General features: G+C 40.9%; 1 protein-coding gene across 1 annotated transcript in view; it reads right to left on the minus strand.

Annotated features, from left to right (window-relative positions):
* Positions 1–250: 250 nt before the first annotated feature.
* Positions 251–22,740, minus strand: part of LOC136882945 (uncharacterized) — a 36,660-nt gene continuing 14,170 nt past the window's right edge. The window contains exon 2 of the mRNA XM_067155164.2: positions 251–1,931. Coding sequence (XP_067011265.1) covers positions 251–1,930 — 1,680 coding nt within the window. The 5' untranslated portion in view covers position 1,931. The remainder of the gene's footprint in view (positions 1,932–22,740) is intronic.

Genomic DNA, 22,740 nt, shown 5'->3' on the forward strand with positions numbered 1-22,740 from the left:
TCCTATATAGAATGCCTCGGATGAAAGTATTGAGTGGGTCCAGAAATTCGTCTCAAACAGCACTGGAAATCTAAAATCGATGAGTTATTTTCAAGAGTTTCTTTTCAGATTATGGTTGACGTTGTTGATAATTTCCAAGGGCAAACACATCTTGAACCTGACTATTGGGAGGGGCCGTATCCTCCAGTATTCGTCTGGTCTGCTGGAGCAGTCGGCTGTGCTGTTGTTGTCGCCGATGCTGGGGACGATGTCACTTGGTATCCGAGTGACTTATCCCCGACGCTGTGACTCCTATCCTTCGCCGCACAACGGGCTCCTCACTGTCTTCCATGTCGCCTTCCTTGTCTTGGTGAGCTGTCATATGCCGCGTGAGATGATGTCGCTCCCTGAAACTCTCATTACACACAGGACATTTCAGTTTGTCCTGTTCCCGACGACGTCTGAGAGGGTCGGTAGTCGCCTGACTGTCACTCTTATGTTGGGAGCGCATGTGATACACCAGATCGGACGTCATCCGAAAGTTTATATTGCACTTGGCACATACGTTCTGCGCAGGTAGGGATAGTGCGGCGAATGATGGCGGTAACAGAGACGCCGATACCATGGCAGCAGCTGCAGCAGGATTGGTCGCTGCTAGTAGTCCTGTCGGAGGTGGCGCTCTTGTTACAAGCAAATCCGTCGAAAAATTGGCGGCAAAAGGGTACGCCGCCGCTGCTAGTGTTGAATACGCTGCTACGGACTCTGGGTGAGAATATAACATGCTTGACGAAGGACGTAACTTGGCAGCAGTCGTCGCCCCGCTGCTCATGCTACTGCTTCCCGGAAACCCGCTCAAAAGGTCCTTCTCACTCACACCACCATACAACTGATGGCCACCACTTGATATAGAAGCCTTCATTAGATAGTTGTCAATGTCACTCCTGAAGGATGTCCCGCTGTTAGCGGCGTTCACGACACTGCTACTGGAGTGCATATTCCCGTTGTTACACAATCCGTTGCTGGTTTTGATATGTTTACCGTTATGCTCCTGCTGTAACAGAAAAGCTGCCGAAGTATATGAGGTAGGAAGAGATTTAGATGCTACAGTTGAAGATGCTGCAATATGACTTTGCGGTGACAACAAAGGCATTGTCCCTGGAAGTGATTTGGTGGCCGTTGGCATGAAATGTGTTGGTAAGGGAGATGATGTCGGTCCCTCAACGATAACAGGTGGGCTCATACTTCCCTGATAGGTCATATGGTCCGGCGATAATCCTCCAGATAGAGACGACACCGATGAAGGAGAAGGTGGAACAGGCATACTCAAGAGAGACGATGCGTCGAACTTCGTTGACGTCGTTACTTTGGTGAATGCGCTTCTTATCATTGCTGTGTTGCTCAGAGAATCAAGTTCATGAGGTACAATAGTATGAGCTCTACTCGACTTCTCAATGATATCGTCCGGGAAACTTGAACGCAATCTCATGTTGATCAGATGAAGTTCTGGGCTCTTGCTTATATTATGGTGAGGTTTACTGACTTTCTCAACGAGGTCCTCTTGCGTGGTTGGTGAGGGAGGAAGGAGTAGACCTGGTACAGAGTGTTCGAATAAGACAGGCTTGCTGATAGGTAGACGAGGACAGGGTGAAGAAGGTTGCAAATGTTCTGGGGATGAAGAGTTGGCCCTCTTGAGGAGGGAGTTAGCAGCCACTAGACGTAACTGCTGTTTCTTGGCCAGATTCTCGTCTGGGGCCATGAGAAAGGCCACGTCAAAACTGCGTTTGACGGTCCGCGGCTGCGTGGTTGCCGTGGTGGGTAGACTAGGGGAGTAGGATGGTGTGGCTGGCGGCGTGGTACTGCTGCTGGATGTGGCGCTGGGGCTACTCACGTTCGTCCCGCTACCGAGGAGCGAGCTGGAGCCGCGTTGCTGCACGTTCATGTCCATAGTCATTCTGCTGAAACACAATGTGACAGTTGGTATTTATTATGTTCCGTTCCAAATCACTGTATATGGGGTGAAAAAGACATAAGTTTACAACATGTGAAGAACATATTGTAATTCGTCAACAAAGATGAGATAACTACATTTTAATGAAGCATTATTTATTTCATCTGATAACATTTCTGGATCAAATACTTTAATACACCAATACCGGACAGCTCTATCTCCACAGCATTGAGTGGAGTGCGAACAGCGACGGTAGTGACATCTAGCGTGCAGGTGTGACAAGCCCAGGCACTGCAAACTTGACTACGCTATAGTTAAGAGGAATGCATCTACACTCATTAGAAATATTTTTGTTACAATAATTGAACAATCACAATAATTAGGAAATAAATTTTAAAATATGAAATGCCTCCTTCATAAACCTCCAAACGAGCATTATCTTAGCCGTGTATTTCGATATGTCTTAAAAATTAAAAGCAGAATTTGTTTAAGGATCCACCCAGCCTCTGGGAGGAATTATTTAACAACTACTCTCTCCTCTTCTTTCTAGCCTTTTCCCATTTACCTGGCGCAGCGCTTTGTATGAATTTCGCCTAGTTTTGCGGCCGCATACCTTTCCTAACATCAACCTTATGTGGAGGGATATATATTCACTATTGCGTGTTTCTGTAGTTGTTTTTCGTGTGGTGTGATGTATATATTTGAATATGCGTACGAATACGAACATAAACTCGTAGCCCCCGACCTACAGGAATTAACAGACGCGACTAAAATCTCCGAATCAGCCGGGAATCGTACCAAGGCCCTCTGAACCGAAGGTCAGTACGCTGACCATTCCGTGGTGGTGATTATTGTTTTATGAGGAAGTATAACTGGCCAACTATTCTCTATTAACACTAATCAGAAGGGAAATGGAAGAGGTCCAACACTCCGAAGAATGAAGGTATCATCAAAAGAAAGAGAAGGGCCACGAAGCGCTAACCATTCAGCCAAAGCGCCAAAGGGGGCAGATAACAACATCCATGATTTATTAAGATTTCGAGAAAGAGAAGCTGTAATTAAAGAACAGGAATTTTGGTTCTTTATTTTGATATCTTCTTCTTTTTCCTCCTCTTCGGTACGACCTATCTTCCCGAACTCTACAGGGGAACTCATCTCACGCTGCTATCTCGCTTTTGCTGTACCGATACTCTAATTTTCCGTTTTACCTCTGAAGACAGAAATACATAATCTGGATAGGTCTATAGGTAATACATATTGAGGTTACGTGAGTGAATTACGATGTTCCTGACAAGGAAGAAATGTTCACAATTTCCTAAAGCCTCTTTCACAAATTTATGCGTGGAGAACTATCACACATACGTATTAAATTAGTTGGACTGGTGCTCAATCCTATGCCAATAATACACTGAAATAACTTTCTTACGCCGGGCTGAGTAGCTCAGACGGTTGAGGCGCTGGCCTTCTGATCCAAATTTGGCAGGTTCGATACTGGCTCAGTTCGGTGGTATTTGAAGGTGCTCAAATACGTTAGCCCGTGTCAGTAGAATTACTGGCACGTTAAAGAACTGCTACGGGACTCAATTCTGGCACCTCGGCGTCTCCAAAAACCGTAAAAGTATTTATTTGGACGTAAAGCCAATAACATTATTATTATCTTCTTTCCAGCCCCTCCCCCCATAAGTGGACTTTCCGAAAACAAAAAGGTACGTGTTTCTATTTCTTAGAGAGATTACAAATACTATTTTTCACGTCTGTAACATATTCAGTTTCTGAGATATAATTATCCTCATAAAAAAGAATTCAACATCTTCTTCACTTCTTTCCACCTTACTTTCTCCTTAAGTGGACTTTTCGAAAACAAAAATGTACGTGTTTCTTTATTTTTAAAGCAGATTCAAAATACCAATTTTCACGTCTGTAACATCTTCAGTTTTTGAGATATAAGTACCCTCATAGAAAGAATTCAACTCCATTTCAGCCCCGCACCCCGTTAAGTTGATTCAAGGCCCCCCCCCAATAAAAGTGCGTGTTGCTTTATTTTTAAAGGATTACTAACAACAGTTTTCACGTCTGTAACATCTTCAGTTTTTGATTTCAATAGTATTTATTCTGTACAGTCGCTATTAAGTAGGTTCTCTAGCAGCTGAAGATGACCTATTTACAGGTCGAAACCGGTACTGTCTTTTTATGTGAATAACACTGTGTAAAATAAAGTATTGATTAGGTGGAGAACTCATCCTTCATACTGTGAACTATCAATTCGGACCATGAAACTAATAGATTATAGTATGTAAGTATCCTCATAAAAGAATTCAATTCCTTTTTCAGCCCCGCCCCAAACGTTAAGTTGATTACCCCCCTCCCCAAAAAAATGCGCGCAATACGTTCTGTACTTAGCTGATTGCTAAGCGACTAACACTTTCATTAATATACTGATATATGTGACTTATCTTTAGTAATGTCATTGCATTCAGCCATGTTTGATTACTACCTGTCAAGGCAGAGAGCATACACTTCCTCTGATCACGGAAGAATACTATTTCCTGCTAGATACTCTTTGATTCTCTAGCCTTTTCCAGCTTCCGAATATATCCAACAGATGGCAGAGCGTTCCTAATAACTTACATGTTGCTAAGAGAAAAAAGTCTACGTGCAAATAGACCCCATCATAATATATGCCTTAGACATTATCTGGGAACACCTATTGAATGATAGCCTACCTACGCTAGAAAGAGTGATGGCCATGTATCTTAAAAAAGTTATCTACCTGACAAAAACCGCTCCTTCAAGACTAACCTATGAACTCACAAGATAACCGTTCTATATAGAAGAACTGCGATTAAAAATACCTTTGCCTTCTACGACACAATACCAGGCGTTACATAGATTTTTACCAAACAGACGGCATGATGGCGGCAGAATGAATGAATTTTCTGACTACGAACTCCGACATACCACAACGCGCTTCTTATTAAATGTTCATAAAACCATTGAAAATGGCAAGTAAAACAATATGACTACGAGTTATCTGACCTATTTATAACGAATGCTGTGGAACAGAACTGGTCCTCTAGTTTTCACTTAAAATTCATGATGCATATGACCAAAGAAACAATAAACCAACCTTTTAAAACTTCTAGTTTATATCTGGTTTGCCTTTTAAGGTAACTTGAACCATTCGAACATTTTAGGTGTAGATGGGGGCCTCCATGATGCCACATGAACATTTAGGTTTTAATTTTTAATAATGTTATTTGTTTTACGTCCCACTAACTACAAGTATAAGGTTTTCGGAGACACCGAGGTGCCGGAATTTAGTCGCGCAGGAGTTCTTTTTACGTGCCAGTAAATCTACCGACACGGGGCTGACGTATTTGAGCACCTTCAAATACCACCGGACTGAGCCAGGATCGAACCTGCCGAGTTGGGGTTAGAAGGCCAGCGCCTCAACCGTCTGAGCCACTCAGCCCGGCCATTTAGGTTTCAAATATGTGATCAAGTGTTATTCGAACCTCAGCCTTCCAGGTTGCAGTCAGCAGCTTAGCCACACTCCCAAATTGTTTAGTAAATGATTATTCAAAATATGCCCCAAATAAGGGAAGTATCATACAAGAAGTTAGACTTCAAATCTTAAGTTATTGAAATCATAGTTCAAAGATACATTATAAAGAAATAAAACTAGTGGCAAAGCCTAAATCAACGCTGGTGTGCTAAATTTTGAAATGTCTGGAAATGTTTGACAACTTCTAAGAGTAACTAAGTGATATATTTAAACATTTGTTAAACAAAACTAAAAAGCCTCACGCAAGAATTTTAATTAACCTAATATTTACATCAGACGACTAAAACAAAGAAAATGCAGTGAAAAATGTTGGTTGATCGGCCTGCTACTGTAGTAGACCAGTATACAGCGTGTAATATTTACTTCGTAATGCTTATCTATGTTGTAGCCTCTGATCTTTAAAAGTAATTTGCGAGTTGTCGGACTCGATTGCCAGAACTCAATATCGCTCGGCCACAAACCCGTCTCTGACTAGCAAAATCCTACCACTCTCCCCTATCTTTTAAATAACTATTGTATTGTCTTCTTATCGTTCCCTCAATCCTGATGATCGTAATACTTGATAGTGGTTGGTGTTTTTTCTTTTTGTCACCATTCTTTGATGTCTTCTGACATATGGGTTGCTTGAATGTGAGATGTCTTTGTGGCACATTTTATGCCACATTTTATGAGTCCATGGTCTCATGATCGGAGCTCGAGGCGCAATCCCTAAATTTCTTGTACAGCCATGGCATTCTCTCGGTCTTAACCGGACACGACTTCACAACATCAATACGAGGTTCTTCTTCCTCGTCTTCTTCATCTGCTTACCCTCCAATGTCATTTTCTCCCTCGGACTCAGCGAGGGATCCCACCTCTACCGCCTCAAGGACAGTGTCTTGGAGAGTGGGACATTGCGCCGGGGGATACAACTGGGGAGGATGACCAGTACCTCGCCCAGGTGGCCTCACTTGCTATGATGAACAGGGACCTTGTGGAGGGATGGGAAGATTGGAAGGGACAGGCAAGGAAGAGGGAAGGAAGTGGCCTCGGCCTTAAGTTAGGTACCATCCCGTGCCTGGAGAAGTGGGAAACCACAGAAAACAACTTCTATGATGGCAGAAGTGGGAATAGAACCCATTCCTACTCAGTTGACCTCTCGAGGCTGAGTGGACCCCGTTTCAGCCCTCGTACCACTTTTCAAATTTCGTGGCCGAGCCAGGAATCGAACCCGGGCCTCCGGGGGTGGCAGCTAATCACGCTAACCACTACACCACAGAGGCGTACAATACGAGGTTCAATAACCATATTCCGCAATCGTGTATATAACATTTGAAGAACCATACATCATGCCACATTCCAAATTTATTCCCGAGCCTTGTCATTGATATTTCTATCTGGCACACTAGCAAACTTACCAATAACTTAGAAGACAGAACACTATGTAGTTGACATACTTTGTCCTTGTGGCATCCTCCTCGTGGGGGAACTTGTATTAATTAATTAGTTAGTTAATGGTCCTAGAGGAACAATACCCATGATGTTTGACAATTTCTGTAGTACATTCGGCCTGAGACAAACTATGATTATTTGTGTCTATAAGCTGTGAATGTTTCTCTATGGATCCTTAAGGAACCTTTATACAGCAATTCATGAGTGTAACAGTATACTACCGAGCTCGATAGCTGCAGTCGCTTAAGTGCGGCCAGTATCCAGTATTCGGGATATAGTAGGTTCGAACCCCACTGTCGGCAGCACTGAAGATGGTTTTCCGTGGTTTCCCATTTTCACACCAGGCAAATTAAGGCCACGGGCGCTTTCTTCCCACCCCTAGCCTTTCCCCGTCCCATCGTCGCCGTAAGACCTATCTGTGTCGGTGCGACGTAAAGAAAAAAAACAGTATACTGATGTACTTTAATGTAATATATTATACACTAGTTTTAGTATAATTTGGTATTAAAGTTTTCTCTAAGTTAATACGGCTCTAAGTTTGTTGACGTATGGTGTAACTTCTCTAAAAAAATTGTATGCTTTCTTTCTTTCTTAATCTGCTTACTTTCCAGAGTTGGTTTTTCCCTCGGACTCAGCGAGGGATCCCACCTCTACCGCCTCAAGGGCAGTGTCCTGGAGCGTGAGACATTGTGTCGGGGATACAACTGGGGTGAATGACCAGTACCTCGCCCAGGCGGCCTCACCTGCTATGCTGAACAGGGACGTTGGTGGGGGATGGGAAGATTGGAAAGGACAGGCAAGGAAGAGGGAAAGAGGTGGCCGTGGTCTTAAGTTAGGTACCATCCCGGCATTTGCCTGGAGGAGAAGTGGGAAACCACGGAAAAACACTTCGAGTATGGCTGAGGTGGGAATCGAACCCACCTCTACTCAGTTGACCTCCCGAGGCTGAGTGGACCCCGTTCCAGCCCTCGTAACACTTTTCAAATTTCGTGGCAGAGCCGGGAATCGAACCCAGGCCCCCGGGGGTGGCAGCTAATCACGCTAACCACTACACCACAGAGGCAGACATTGTATACTTTCTGAAACATAATTTTACCCTTTTAACCAGTTTTATTGGTAGTTTTATTTCTTTATTGCAGACAACCTCTAACTACTGCTGAAGTAGCACAAAGATAGAAAAATGTTTAAATAAATCACCTACGCTATATCAGAGCTATATTGCACTCAACACTCTGAATGGTTCCACAGCCCTCCTCAGGAACCACTTCCATAGATTGAGACAAGTATTCATGAGTAATTCACCTGTCATATCACCGTTTTGGTATATATTCTAGTATTTTAGTAAGTATGATTTTTTGTAATAAACCTGTAGGTTTAATTAATTTTGAAAGTGTATTTTATTTTTTATTTTATGTACTAGTATTTACAGAACAACCTGCTCTCAGGGCAACCTCACTATCTGCAGATTCTTGCAATAAATAAATACGATTATCTTTACACAGGGAACACTATAAAGGTATTCAGTACAATTAAATATGTTTTGATTTTTCAGTACGCTTTATTGTACTTGAACTTTGAAGATCAGATCCACTCAGACATAGTGTCATTATTCAATAGCGGGAATACAGTACAAGTAAAAATGGTTTTCATAATGGAACAGGGCTTAGGAGCTTACGATTGAAGTATATTTTTCTTATGTCCACAACAAAATATGCTACTTGTGGCAATAATAATTTTAATACATGTTGTTTCAATGAAGTGTCAAAAAATTATAGAGCTGATAATCATGGTTGTAGGTCGACATCAATACCTCTTGTGTATCGAGAAAATACCTTTAGAAAAAAAATAATTATGAAATATAATTAACTGGCTAGATATGAGAACCTCTTATGGTTTACAACCTTAAAAGTATTTTTTTAAAATATTATATGTAAGTCAAAAAATTTAACTCGTCAAATTATATTGATTTTGCTACCTTTATAATCAACATGTAATCAACATACGTCTATATACGAAGTTTATCTAAGCCAACAATACCTTATCACATACTAATACTAAATTATCACCAGAAGAGATAAAGAAAACAAGAAATATTTACATTAGTCAATCCTCCTTAATATCAATACAGAATGTTTTTTAGTATTGCCCTCTTTATTCTTTTAAAACTTAACATTAAACCCTGGATAGTATAATCAGTCTTCATCACCCTCATCCTACAAACCACCCACATTGTTCCATTTTAGAATATATTTATAAAATTGTCTTCTTCCTCATACTGCGAAATGTATGGTAGAATCTGCTTAATATCCTTCAACTTGTTAGTGTGGATGGGAACAGAACCCCCAGGTAGGCCAAGCTGTGTGGAAGCGTAATGTCTCCTACACTTGGCTGAATTACCTTAGCCCTTTACTGCATGAATTATTTTTTGTTTTCGTTTGGTGAAGAAAATTTCAAGCTTCAATGTTCAACTTACATTCAGTGTTTCAGATTTACCAGAAATTCTTAACTGGGCTAATAGCTTAACATTGTCATAACGGGGTATAGGCCTATATACGATTTTTGCAAGAACATGTATGCGACAGGTATTTACACAATATATCAAACTGCCATACAGTTGTGTAGAATGTACGTGCCAATTATAAGCTTTCGATTGGTTTTGAAATTATCGCTAAAAGCGATGGCATACTGATAGAAAACGCGTTCTTTTTGAAGCGGGACGTAGTTTTACCCTAAGTAACCTTTCTGGTAAATTGGAGGCAACAGGCACCTGGTGTAGTGGACTAACCACATACGTGTTGACGCATGGTGTTTTAGATTTACCAGAAATTCTTAACTGCGGCTAGTAGCTTAACACTCGCATGTGATGTGGATGGCCATAACGGGGTATATATACGATTTTTCACGATTTCACGCTAAGCTTTTAACATTCAAAGACCGAACATTACTGCCTACTGGCCATTTGTACGTACTGCAAGGCGCAAGTACAACTTGCACGACCATAGGTCGGTAATGTCTTTGAGGTTGAACCAGAGGTGCTCCTGAAGCCTGTAGTAATGTGATAGGGAGGGCCCACGTAAAATAAACGGTGGTTGGTACGCGTGGATGTTGACGGGGTGGAAGGAGTACCTTTGGTTGGAGGGCTGTTTTGTCTTATGTTATGTAAAAAAAAAAAAAATAAGGCATCACTGATATATGTCTTTAAATGACTGTACAGTTGAAGGTGTGCCATAAAACTACCTGTATCTGTATCCATTTATACAGGTGAAAAGTTGTATGTTGCCTGAGGACAATAGTATGCAGTAAAGGGTTAAATGTGTGTTTCACAAAACTCCCAATGTAGGGAGAAACAATGACACATCCAGGATTTGGTCGATTTGCCTTTGCTGGATACCAAGTCGCGTTTAAAGCACTTACTGCGTCTTCACCGCACGACTTTTGCAAGAACATGTATGCGACAGGTATTTACACAATATATCAAACTACCATTCAGTTGTGTAGAATGTACGTACCAATTATAAGCTTTCGATTGGTTATGAAATTATCGCTAAAAGCGATGGCATACTGATATAGATTTTCTTTTTCTTTTTTTCTTTTTTTTTTTTTTTGAAGCGGAACGTAGTTTTACACTAGTAACCTTTCTGGTAAATTGGAGGCAGCAGGCACCTGATGTAGTGGACTAACCACATACGTATTGACGCATGTTGCGTTGGTAGCTGGGCTCGAATCACGCGAGCGATATATATTTTTATTCACATTTTAAATTTTGAGGATCAAATAAGATACCATTCGTGACACATTCGAACAATAGCATGCAATCCTGGTCATTTCTTCGCTATGTATTCAATAGATGAGTATCTTAACATTCACTTCATCTACGGTGAAGCACACAGACAGGAGGGTGGAGCGACGTTTGTGTATAACTTAGTCACTTTCCCGAACAGGTCCTGTAAGAGAGGCACCAATTACGTCCGGCGAAACTTCTGAGATGGTTTTGGACACCTTCCGGGAGAATCCTCACACGAGTACCCGGACAGAAGCGCAACAGGCCAACATCAGTCAGTCGTCTGTTGTAAGGATATTGCATTCCAGTTTTCTTCGTCCGTATCACCTGCAACTACATCAAGAACTCCACGGACAAGATTTCGAAACTCGTGTTGATTTATGTGCGGGATACTGACGCAAGTGACAATGATCCAGCGTTTGTATCTCACATTTTATTTTCGGACGAGGCATGATTTCATAATAATGGCTCTGTGAATCGTCATAATATGCACTACTGGAGTGTTGAAAATCCCCACTGGGTAAGGCAGGCGACATTTCAGGCACGATGGGGAGTAAATGTCTGATGTGGTATACTGGGTGATCACCTAATTAGACCATATTTCTTCGAGGATCATTTGACAGGAGCCTGGTACCTACAGTTTCTTCAAGACCAACTACCATTACTGCTAGAGCATGTGCTCCTGGGTGAGCGTGTAACCATGTGGTATCAACACGGCGGAGCTCTCCCTAACATGTCAGCAGATGTTCGCAACTACCTGAATATTACACATCCCGGTCGATGGATAGGAAGGGGGAGGATCTGTCATCTGGCCTCCTAAATTGCCTGATTTGACGCCACTGGATTTCTTCCTATGGGGCTATTTGAAGGATGTAGTGTACGCTCAGCAGCCGGAAAATCCTGAAAACTTTCGAAACCTTATTACGAAAGCCTGTGAATCCGTAACACCTACAATGCTACAAAGAGCCCGAATGGCAGTTCAACGGCGTGCTAAAACGTACATTACTTCAGAAGGCCATCTATTCGAACACTTATTGCGCTAACAGGCTGTTGCTCAGTCAAGCGGATTCAAACCCCCAACCATTCTATCCTCTTCCAGCCCAGCTTATAAAACATCCACATAAGCAGCCATAATGGCCTAGAACAGTGCCGAAATGAATAAATAAATAAATAAATAAATAAATAAATAAATAAATAAATAAATAAATAAATAAATAAATAAATAAATAAATAAATAAATAAATAAATAAATTATACAACCCACTACGTGAGGGCATTCGGATACATTGGCTCTGTGGATGATTCTCGAAGTACAAAATGCGAATAAAACTTACAGGCTCAAGTGAGAATCGAACCCACCTACCAAACGCAGCTATATTAACAGCACCGCACTTAACCTATGACATTGCGGCGACTCCAGCGAGTAGGTTTCCAGAAAGCCTATTACATGGACTACTACTTCCGCTTCACAAATGCACACACGTTTTCTATCAGTATGCCATCGCTTTTATCGTTTATTTCATACCCTACTGGAAGCTCATAATTGGCACGTACTTTTACATAACCGTGTGACAGTTTGATGCATTGTGGAAATGCCTGTCGCATACGGTACATGTTTCTGCAACGGTAATGGTCCAGTGAGTGATTAAAAGCTATTGTTGCTTGGTATAAGGCAAAGGAGAATAGACCATAACGACACCAGCGACGTTCGGTGGGATACCGGATAGCATAAAACTTCAGGCGCGGCTGACTCACCCGGCATAAACCGCCAAAATGTGGACTTAGTCCTTTTTAGCAATTCACGATCCAATTGTATTCGAGCAGTGTATTCTTCCTGCACCCATCAACGGATTTCAAGCTTGGACATTTACGGAAATTTATCAAGGAAAAAAGTCGGAAGATGCAAGAGACAAAGGTATCACAAGGAAAGATCGAAAAAGAGCAAATGACGTAGGCCTACGGTCTATAACGAAAGGAAAGGATGTTACTTCAGGTATGAAGACTGTGAAATGGCAAGACAAAAGGCACACTGCAAGGAGATCTGACGAAAAAAGGATAAAAGTAACATGGAGTGGGTGGTTGTGGTGATTATTGTTTTAAGTGGTCGTGGTGATGGTGATTATTGTTTTAAGATGAAGTACAACTGAACAACTATCCTCTACTGCCACTAATCGAAGGGAAAAAATGGAAGGTGTACGACACTTCTAAAAATGAAAGTATTGGCCAAAGAAAGGCATGGGACACAAAAGGCGTGAAAATACAAGACTCCCTAGGCCTCGAATGTTCTAATACCGTCGGGGTCAGAAAAGAACAAGAGTTGACAAAGAGAGGTCGGATAGGATAGATGAAAGTGAGGAGCCCTGGTACATGTAAGTGGAAGCAATGCCAGAACTCAGCGAAGGGCCCCATGGTCGTCAACCCACGTTCCCAAGTTACGAGTCCATGGGGTGATTATTGTTGCAAGGAGAAGTACAACGAGACACCCATTCCCTCTTAGATCTAATCAGAGGACAAAAGAGATTTCCGACCCTACGAAGAATGAGAATAACGGTAAAGGGCAGAGAAGAACCGTGGAGAACATGAGGTCCCCTGGACCTCGCTAATTCAATACTGTCGGAGTCGCAAGAGAACAGGAGTTGGCTAACTGAGGTTTGATAGAAAAGATGTGAGCAACGTCAGACTCAGACAGGAAACCTACGGTCACAAAATTATGCTCTAATTTTTTGCCAAATTGAGAGCCCCAGGGGTTAACCCCTTTACCGTGGATGAATTACCGTATATGTCCCCATACACAGGGTAAGGATTACCACCCAACTGTTGCAACTAAAGAATCAAGAAGTTAACGAGAATTAACAAGCAGAGGACTCCGCAGACAATTGTGACGAAATTGTTGAATATCGACTTATTGTTATACTTGTTGAAGCTACATCCGGTAAAATATTCAAGTAGCTACCAATAATAACAACAACGTGCATTTGTAGACCTAGAAAAGACATTCTATAATGTCGATTGGACCAAACTAAATGAGATTCTGAAGGTAATCGGGATCAGATACCCCAAAAGAAGGATTATCTATAATCTGTACAAAAATCGGTCTGCAGTGATAAGAATGGACAGCTATTAAAAAACAGCAATACAGAAAGGAGTGAGACAAGGCTACAGTTTGTCCCCTCTCCTCTTCAATGTTTATTTTAAGAAAGGCGGTTAAGGGAATCGCAATCCAAGGAGAGGCAACGGAACTCTGAGATTTGCCGATGATATTTTATTGTTATTATTTATCCGAACCCGCAGAAGACGGAGAAATCGCTGAATTGCATGGACACAGTCTTGGGAAAGTGAATCCAAAACAAAAGTAATGGAGTACAGTCGAACGAAGTCAGGTGATGCAGGAAATATCAGATTAGGAAATTAAGTCTTAAAGGAAGTAGATGAATATTGTTACTTGAATAACACAGTAACTAAAGGTGGCAAAAAATAATAATGACATAAAAGGCAGACTATCAAAAGCAAGGAAGGCCTTTCTTTAAAAAAAAATCAGTCACCTCGAACACTGATACAGGAATTAGAAATATTTTTTTTGAAGTTTTCCACCTGGAGCGTGGAATTGTATGACAGCGAAATATGGACAATAACTAGTCCAGAAAGAAAGAGCAATTTGACCAGAAGAAGGGATATAATTATAGGACACATCTTAGGACACCCGGGATTTTTCAATTGGTTTTTGAGAGAAGTGTAGGTTGTAAGGACGGTAGGGATAGACCAAGGTATGAATATGATGGAGGATGTAGTATTTACGTAGAAATGTAAAACCGAGTAAGTTGGCCGTGCAGTTAGGGGCTCGGAGCTGTGACCTTGCATTCAGGAGATAGTGGGTTCGAACCCCACTGTCGGAAGCCCTGAAGATAGTTCTCCGTGGCTTCCCATTTTCACACCCTGCAAATGCCGGGGCTGTATCTTAATTAAGGCCGCTTCCTTCCTAATCGCAGCCTCCTTTCCTATCCCATCGTTGCCATAAGACATATCGGTGTCGATGCGACGTAAAGCACATTGTAAATAATAATAATAATAATAATAATAATAATAATAATAATAATAATAATAATAATAATAATAATAATAATAATAATAATGGCATATTGATTAAAAGAAAACTACAGACCTGCACACAGCAACAGATAAGTTTACTGATGTCGTACGTAGGAGACGCTTGAAATTCTGTGGTCACATCTGTAGAATGGACAGTAATAGATATAGTTTTTAAAAAATATTAACTATAATTAATTCAAAGAACGTCAAGATCAACTGGTTGGAAGAAATTAAGTAGGATTTCTTTCTTTCTTTCTTTCTTAATCTGCTTACATTCCAGGGTTGGTTTTTCACTCGGACTCAGCGAGGAATCCCACCTCTACCGCCTCAAGGGCAGTGACCTGGAGCGTGAGACATTGGGCCGGGGATACAACTGGGGAGGATGACCAGTACCTCGCCCAGGCGCCCTCACCTGCTATGCTGAACAGGGGCCTTGGTGGGGGATGGGAAGATTAGAAGGGATAGACAAGGAAGAGGGAAGGAAGTGGCCGTGGCCTTAAGTTACGTACCATTCCGGCATTTGCCTGGAGGAGAAGTGGGAAACCATGGAAAACCACTTCCAGGATGGTTGAGGTGGGAATCAAACTCACGTCTACTCAGTTGACCTCCCGAGGCTGAGTGGACCCCGTCCCAGCCCTCGTACCACTTTTCAAATTTCGTGGCAGAGCCGGGAATCGAATCCGGGCCTCCGGAGGTGGCAGCTAATCACACTAACCACTACACCACAGAGGCGGACAAGTAGGATTTACAAGAAATAAATGTTAGAGACGACACCATAAAACATCGTATACTCTTAATGAAATAATATTATAATGTTATTTTGCTTTAGGCCTACGCCTCACTAACTAATTTTACGGATTTCGGAGACGCCGAGGTGCCAGAATTTTGTTCCGCAGGAGTAATTTTACGTGCCAGAAAATCTACCGACAAGAGACTGACGTATTTGAGCACCTTCAAAGACCACCAGACTGAGCCAGGATCGAACCTGCCAAGTTGGGCTCAGAAGGCCAGCGCCTCAACCGTCTGAACCACTCAGCCCGATGTAAACTCTTTGGAATTCTGGTTGTTAATCACACATTCGTGCAAAAAAGCTAAAAAGTCGACTGGAAAACAGTGGAAAGAAGAACGGAACTAACATCGCAGCGAATTCATGAAGAGATTTTGGTAGGAGGAAAATAAGAATAAGAAGTGCAAGCCGTCAGACCAAGCTAAGAAGTTCAAACGCGCTCTTTAATTGGTCATAACGGAGAGAGAAAAAAGAAAATAATAATAATAATAATAATAATAATAATAATAATAATAATAATAATAATAATAATAATAATAATAATAATAATAATAATAATATTTAACATTATCTGTAGAAATTCGAAACTAAAGCAAAAAGGGTAAATTTATGAATATTTGTCATTATGTTATGATAGAATGCGTAAGAAACATCTAAATGTAACGAGGCGTTAAGCCAGCGACTGTGACGGCACAGTGAATCCTGCTGGAGGAAGGGGAGCGCTCCCCCATTGAGTCAAGGCTAAAGGGGAGGTTTACAGCTTCTCGCTTGCCCACTTGGCTGGAGTTCATCTGATTTCACCATGATTAACAGTCAGGTGACCAGCAAGTACCGACAAACTGGAACAAAGACGAATTTAATATTATGCGCCTTGTCAGAAGAATAAAGAGGACGAGCAAGCTTGTAGGTTTATGAGACATTTGATGTCGTGATCATTGCCACTATCAATTATCACTCCAAAATCTCACAAGTATTAGCTGGGATTCGAACTGTGACCGCCTTGGTGCGAAGCCAGTGACCGTGCCAATCGGCTATCACACTCCATGTAAGAATTATTCTATATTATTTGATTGATTTGATTAGTAATATATTTATTTTGACAAAATTAATTTTATGTGGTCTCCTGTTATAGGTCTAACCAGATAATAGACTACTAACAGTAAGTTGTTTAAAATATGCTATATTTCAGGACAAGATCAAAGTTTTTTCAATGTACAGTACCGAGGGAAAGTTACAAGGATAAATTCAGTATTCATATTCAGTTGATCAACCAGTTCAGTTTTACCTACAAGATAAATCGAAGAGCCAAGTTAGCATGCAGCTGCTTTGGAAGTTTGAACATAATCTTCATAAGCAGTCTATCACTAAGCCTAAAAAGAAAAGTGTTCGATCAGCGTGTCCTTCCTGTAGTGACATACGGTTGTGAGACAGCCGGTGGTGATGGTGGTAATTATTGTTTTAAGAGGAAGTACAACTGGGCAATCATCCTATAACTTAGAGCCTAGGTTCAAAGAGTATCAACAAGCTCAAAGTAGCCCAGAGAGCAGTGGAAAGACAATCAGACCAATGTTTGGATTAGGTCCCAATCCTCTGTGACGGATGCCATCGCTACTGTGAATAATAATAATAATAATAAAAAGAAGAAGAAGAAGAAGAAGAGAAGAAGAAGAAGAAGAAGAAGAAGAAGAAGAAGAAGAAGAAGAAGAAGAAGTGGAGCCGGACAAGTCACCTGAGGTCCTACGCCGGATTCCTCTTGATCTAGAGGCAGACCTCACATGAAACAGGTTGATGAGATCAAAATATATATTGGGACTAAATGGTTGCAGAATCGTGAACTATGGAAGAAGTGGATTGATTGATGATGATGATATAATAATTTCGTGTGGCTATTTCTAGCCGAGTGCAGCCCTTGTAAGGCAAACCCTCCGATTAGGATGGGCGGCATCTGCCATATGTAGGTGACTGCGTGTTATTGTGGTGGAGGATAGTGTTATGTGTGGGTGTGAGTTGCAGGGATGTTGGGGACACCACAAACACCCAGCTCTCGGGCCATTGGAAGTAACCAATAAAGGTTAAAATCCCCGACCCGGTCGGGAATCGAACCCGGGACCCTCTGAACCGAAGGTCAATACGCTGACCATTCAGTCAACAAGTCGGACATTGATCATGATGATGATGATATACTTGCTATCATACCTGTCTTCGACAGGTCGGCCCTATAGATGGTTCAGGTAAATAGGGAAAATCAATCCAATTCGCGGCTGGAAACTTTATTCCTACCAGCGCCTCCGTAGCACAGACAAAATAGCTCGAATTATGATGGAACAGTGTGTTAAGTACCAGTAGTTATAATATCTTGAGGACTGGCAAGGTAAGAAAGTTATCTAACTCTCCAGGTTCTCCTAGCCAATAATCAGAGAAGTGACTTTCCTCTGGGCGAGGTAACTCCCCTAGATCGCACGTAGTGCAAGCATTCTACCCCGCCCGCTTTGGGACAGCATTGCAGGATGGGTAACCTTTCTACTACGGTAAACATGTACGAGGCATGGAAAATAAGAATTTACTATTCCTCCTCTCTTTCAAAGCATTCTTCTGTGAGATAAACATGAATAGCGGAAGATACAGGAAATAAATAAAACATCAAATCGTGAATATTTCCCAAGTTTTTCGCTTATTATGTATTCTATGTAAGTTCGGAAATGCATTTTCTACAACTAATTTTATGTAACATTTATCGATAGGTCCAGTATTAACGGATATATCTGAGAAGGAAGCTTTAGATCTTCCACTAAACTACTATTTCTCCCAGCGTGATTTAAGTTATCATTGTAGTGCCTTCTCTCCTGAGCATAAATGCCGATTTTCATCCCATTTTATTAAGTTGTTTCGTCGTGCTGCACATACATAGATATATACATGATGGAAATTTAAAACTTGCATTTCCCTTTTATTCTGGACGTGATCAATACATAAATACCAATTTTTCAAAAATCTAACAAAACTACAGGCAAAAGTCTTATATTTATATACAAACAATAAGAAATGAATATTTTGCTTTAGGTGTTAAACATAGTAACACGTTTAAAATATTATGTACAGTTTCAAAGTAATATCTACATTATTTACTAGCGAATGTACCCGTGCTTCGCTACGGTATTCTACATTGTATTCGAATATCGAAGTAAATAGTGTACATGCAGTAAATAAGATTGTTTTAAAATTGCATGTCTCTTAGCGTTATCCGAGAAGGAGCATGGGGAGGTCCCCGTACGTTGTTTCCAATGTAAAGTGTTTGTTACGGATTTGTGATATAACGGCAAGCTCACTTGCCTACTGGCATTCACAATCGAGTTGGGAAGTTATAATTGCAGGCCCCATTGCCTACTACGCGGACAGAATCGATTTGGGGAGTTTTCGTTAAAATGGCAGCCCCCCTTTCCTACTTCCAGACAGATTACAGTTGAGGAGTGTTTATTATAATGGCAGGCAATTACCGTACTATCACTCGAAATTGAGTTGTGCGGTTATCATTATAATGCCAGGCCCATTTTCCTAATGCCAGCCAGCTTACTGCCAGTCACACCAAGTTGGTGAATTTCCATCAAAATAGCAGGCCTCTACGCCTAATGCCAGTCACATTTTAGATGAGGACATTTCTTTATAATGGCGGGCACCCTTGCCTACTGCCAAACACAATCGGGTAGGGGAGTTTTATACAAAACTTCATGCTCACTTGCCTTCTGCAAGGCCTTCCTTACTAATGACAGTTACACAGGAGTTGGAGAAGGAACCCTTTCATACTGCCAGTCAAAGTCGGTGTGGGGAGTACTGATTACAATAGCAGACCCACACTTTCTCGATCGCTACAAATCGACATCAGTGAATATATATAGATCGGCATACGAAAGTATATGCGTGTTTACAATATTGAAGACCTTCATTTACAGATTAACTGCTACTAAACGTACGTCATATCGACAAAGGATTATACCATAAGACACGCCGGATTTAGTGGCCTAAATGGCTGGTCCTATGATATGTCATCTATTCTTGGGTCAGATTGAGTTAGAAACGTGGAACAGAGTAAAGGTTTTGTAAGATTATCTCACATTACATTACTTTTCGGATAATTATGTGACAGCTGCATACACAGCATTTGGCTCACCTATGGCTACTGGGTGGGCCAATTTTCGTGAAGAGTTTAATGATTCTCTATTTCATACAAGTAATCGAAAGTATGAATTATGCTTGTGAAAATTCCAAATTGACTTAACATCGATTAACAGAGAAAAATCAAACGTAAAAGGGATACAGATACGGCAAAAAGTCATAAGACCAAGGTTGTAGATCATTCCAAATTGAACTGAGATTGTGCAATCCGTTATGTGATAGGAATTTCCGAAGGTGTGCACCATCATTAAAATTGCCTGCATATTTCGATATTCTTCGGGGATAAAAAGTGAAAATTTTAATGATCTAGGATGTTTTCCGTTCGTTACAGGCTAAAACGTATAATTTTGTCAAATTTCAATTATCTTCTTTTTCTTCTGGCAGATTATGCCGCAATCTGGATTTTGGGCGAGGCGGGTAAAAATTAGGACTTTCAGGAAACTAAACCAAAAATTATGGAGATGGTCATTATTACCCCTTAAACGGAAAGCAGTACGAAAATTTCGCCAAAATAGTCAGTGTAGAGGCACACAGTCGTTACGATTTGATTTATAAAGATAAGGAATCTGCTCCATGTAAAACACCTTTTGGGCTATGTCCGCTGGACTTAACCTGCAAAACTGACCATTCATCATATCTCCCTTATTAATCCTCCTGACGAAAAAATGCACATGAAAAAAAAAGATTTAGAGGTGGAATTCCATCACGTTTGTTCGATTTCCAGTCAGGTTGGTCTTGTTCTGTATATATTGTGGAAGAGTAAAATCACCATTTCGGTTCCCTATAAACCGCCAGTCCATTCCGGGCATGAAATGTTATTTATGTTTAAAACCTACCTTTGGACAGGTGGATGCTAAATATAAATTTTGGTTTGAATGTCTTCAGTAGTTTTCAAGTTGTAAGGAATACGCTTTACACGCACCCGCTCGTGAGTTAAGTCCGATGGGACTTGTACAGAAAAACGGTCCGTTAATGATATCTCCCTTATTAATCCTCGTATCGAAATGATGCACATGAGAAAAAAGGTTTAGAAATTCATTTCTACCAAGGTAGGTAGATTTCCTTTAAGTTTGGTTGTGTATATTTTGTGGAAGTGCAAAATCACTGTTTCGGTTTCGTATAAACCCCCAGTCAGTTCAGGGATTTAGAAACAATATTTGCCCTAAAACCTATCAAGGACAGGTGTATTCTAAATATGAGTCTTGGTGGAAATACATCCAGCAGTTTGTAGCACTCGCGTACATACGGCGTAATTAAGGAAGAAAATAATACAGTTAAGAAAGTTGAAACTAATAGAAAATGGATTATAACTGAGGACAGCCGGATAACGACAAATATGTAAATGCCAAGTGAATGTATTGGAAAATCAAATGCCCCTCAATAAATTATGCTAGTGTGAGTTATGGATATAATAAAGCAGTAACAGAGGAGAAATTTAGGTCCAGTGATTCTTAGGTAAACAAATAATAGGAAGATGACTATTACTTAATCTATTCGAGGGCGGTTATAACCTCCAACGATATTCCGCCAATATCCCGCAGATAGGCCGATTGACGCCTCTCTTGCCTTCTACCCAAGGAACAACCACGAATTTAAAAGCATGATGAGGAAAATCGCAATACGTTACTTCCCTGCTGGCATGCAGTCAGAGACGTTGCCATGGTAACCTGTAGGTTCGTTATCGGTCTGTCGGTCACTCAATGCAGAGCATGATACCAGCGGAAAATTGTAAATTTCTCCGTCATGTGAAGAGTAAGGTAAATTATGAACATAACGAAAGTTGTTTATAATGAAGAGACGTTTCACGTACGGTAAACTAAGTTTACAGAAAATCAATAGTATAAGAGAAAATGGAGGATTTTAAATTTTAAAATAATATGCATATCGGAACCTTCCCCGGGATGAGTATACTCTAAATATGAAGTTTGGTTGAGATCTATCCAGCCGTTTCGAAGTGATGGTGGATAAACCATTCAGGTTTTCCTATAAACCCCCCGTCTATTCAAATATTTTAAAATGATATGCATATCGAAACCTTCCTCGGGATGAGTGTACTCTAAATATGAAGTTTGGATGTGATCTATCCAGCCGTTTCGACGTGATGGTGGAAAAACCATTGTGGTTTTCCTATAAACCCCCCGTGTATTCAAAGATTTTAAAATGATATGCATATTGAAACCTTCCCCGGGAGGAGTATACTCTAAATATGAAATTTGGTTGAGATCTATCCAGCCGTTTCGACGTGATGGTGGAAAAACCATTCTTGTTTTCCTATAATCCCCCGTGTATTCAAAGATTTTAAGACGATATGCATATCGAAACCTTCCCCGGGATGAGTATACTCTAAATATGAAGTTTGGTTGAGATCTATCCAGCCGTCTCGACGTAATGGTGGAACAGGCAAACATACAGACAAACAGACCGACAAACAGACAAACAAACAGACACGAAACGTAAAAACCACCATTTCGGTCTTGAGTTGACCTAAAACGAATAAATATCTGAAAAATTGGCAAAACAAAAGAAATTACAGACAGCGAACCCCCTACAATTTTATTTATATAGATAATTAAGTAAACTAATGGCATAACAAAAACCAACAAAACTATAAAATTCTGATTATACTTGTAAGGTCAGAAAAGAAGAGCAATCTACCACCTTGATGTAAGAGCATAGAAACTTCCCGATCGGTTGACCTGGATTCGATTTCCGGCTCAAGTACAAACTTGCGACTTACTTGAGGGGACAGGGTACACTAAGCATCGGGAAACACAACTGACTAGAGGAAAGGGTTAAATTCGTACACTCGGAGAGAAGTGTTTTTTTTTTAGTAGTTTCCCACTTTAATTCCAGGCAATGTCCGGCTCCATGCCTAAATGGTTAGCGTGCTAGCCTTTGATCACAGGAGTCCCGGGTTCGATTCCCGACAGGGTGGGGAATTTTAGCCATCATTGGTTAATTTTCCTGGCACGGGGACTGGGTGTATGTGTTGT

Source organism: Anabrus simplex, chromosome 1 (genome assembly GCF_040414725.1).
Source record: "Anabrus simplex isolate iqAnaSimp1 chromosome 1, ASM4041472v1, whole genome shotgun sequence".
In the NCBI taxonomy this organism is placed as follows: domain Eukaryota; kingdom Metazoa; phylum Arthropoda; class Insecta; order Orthoptera; family Tettigoniidae; genus Anabrus; species Anabrus simplex.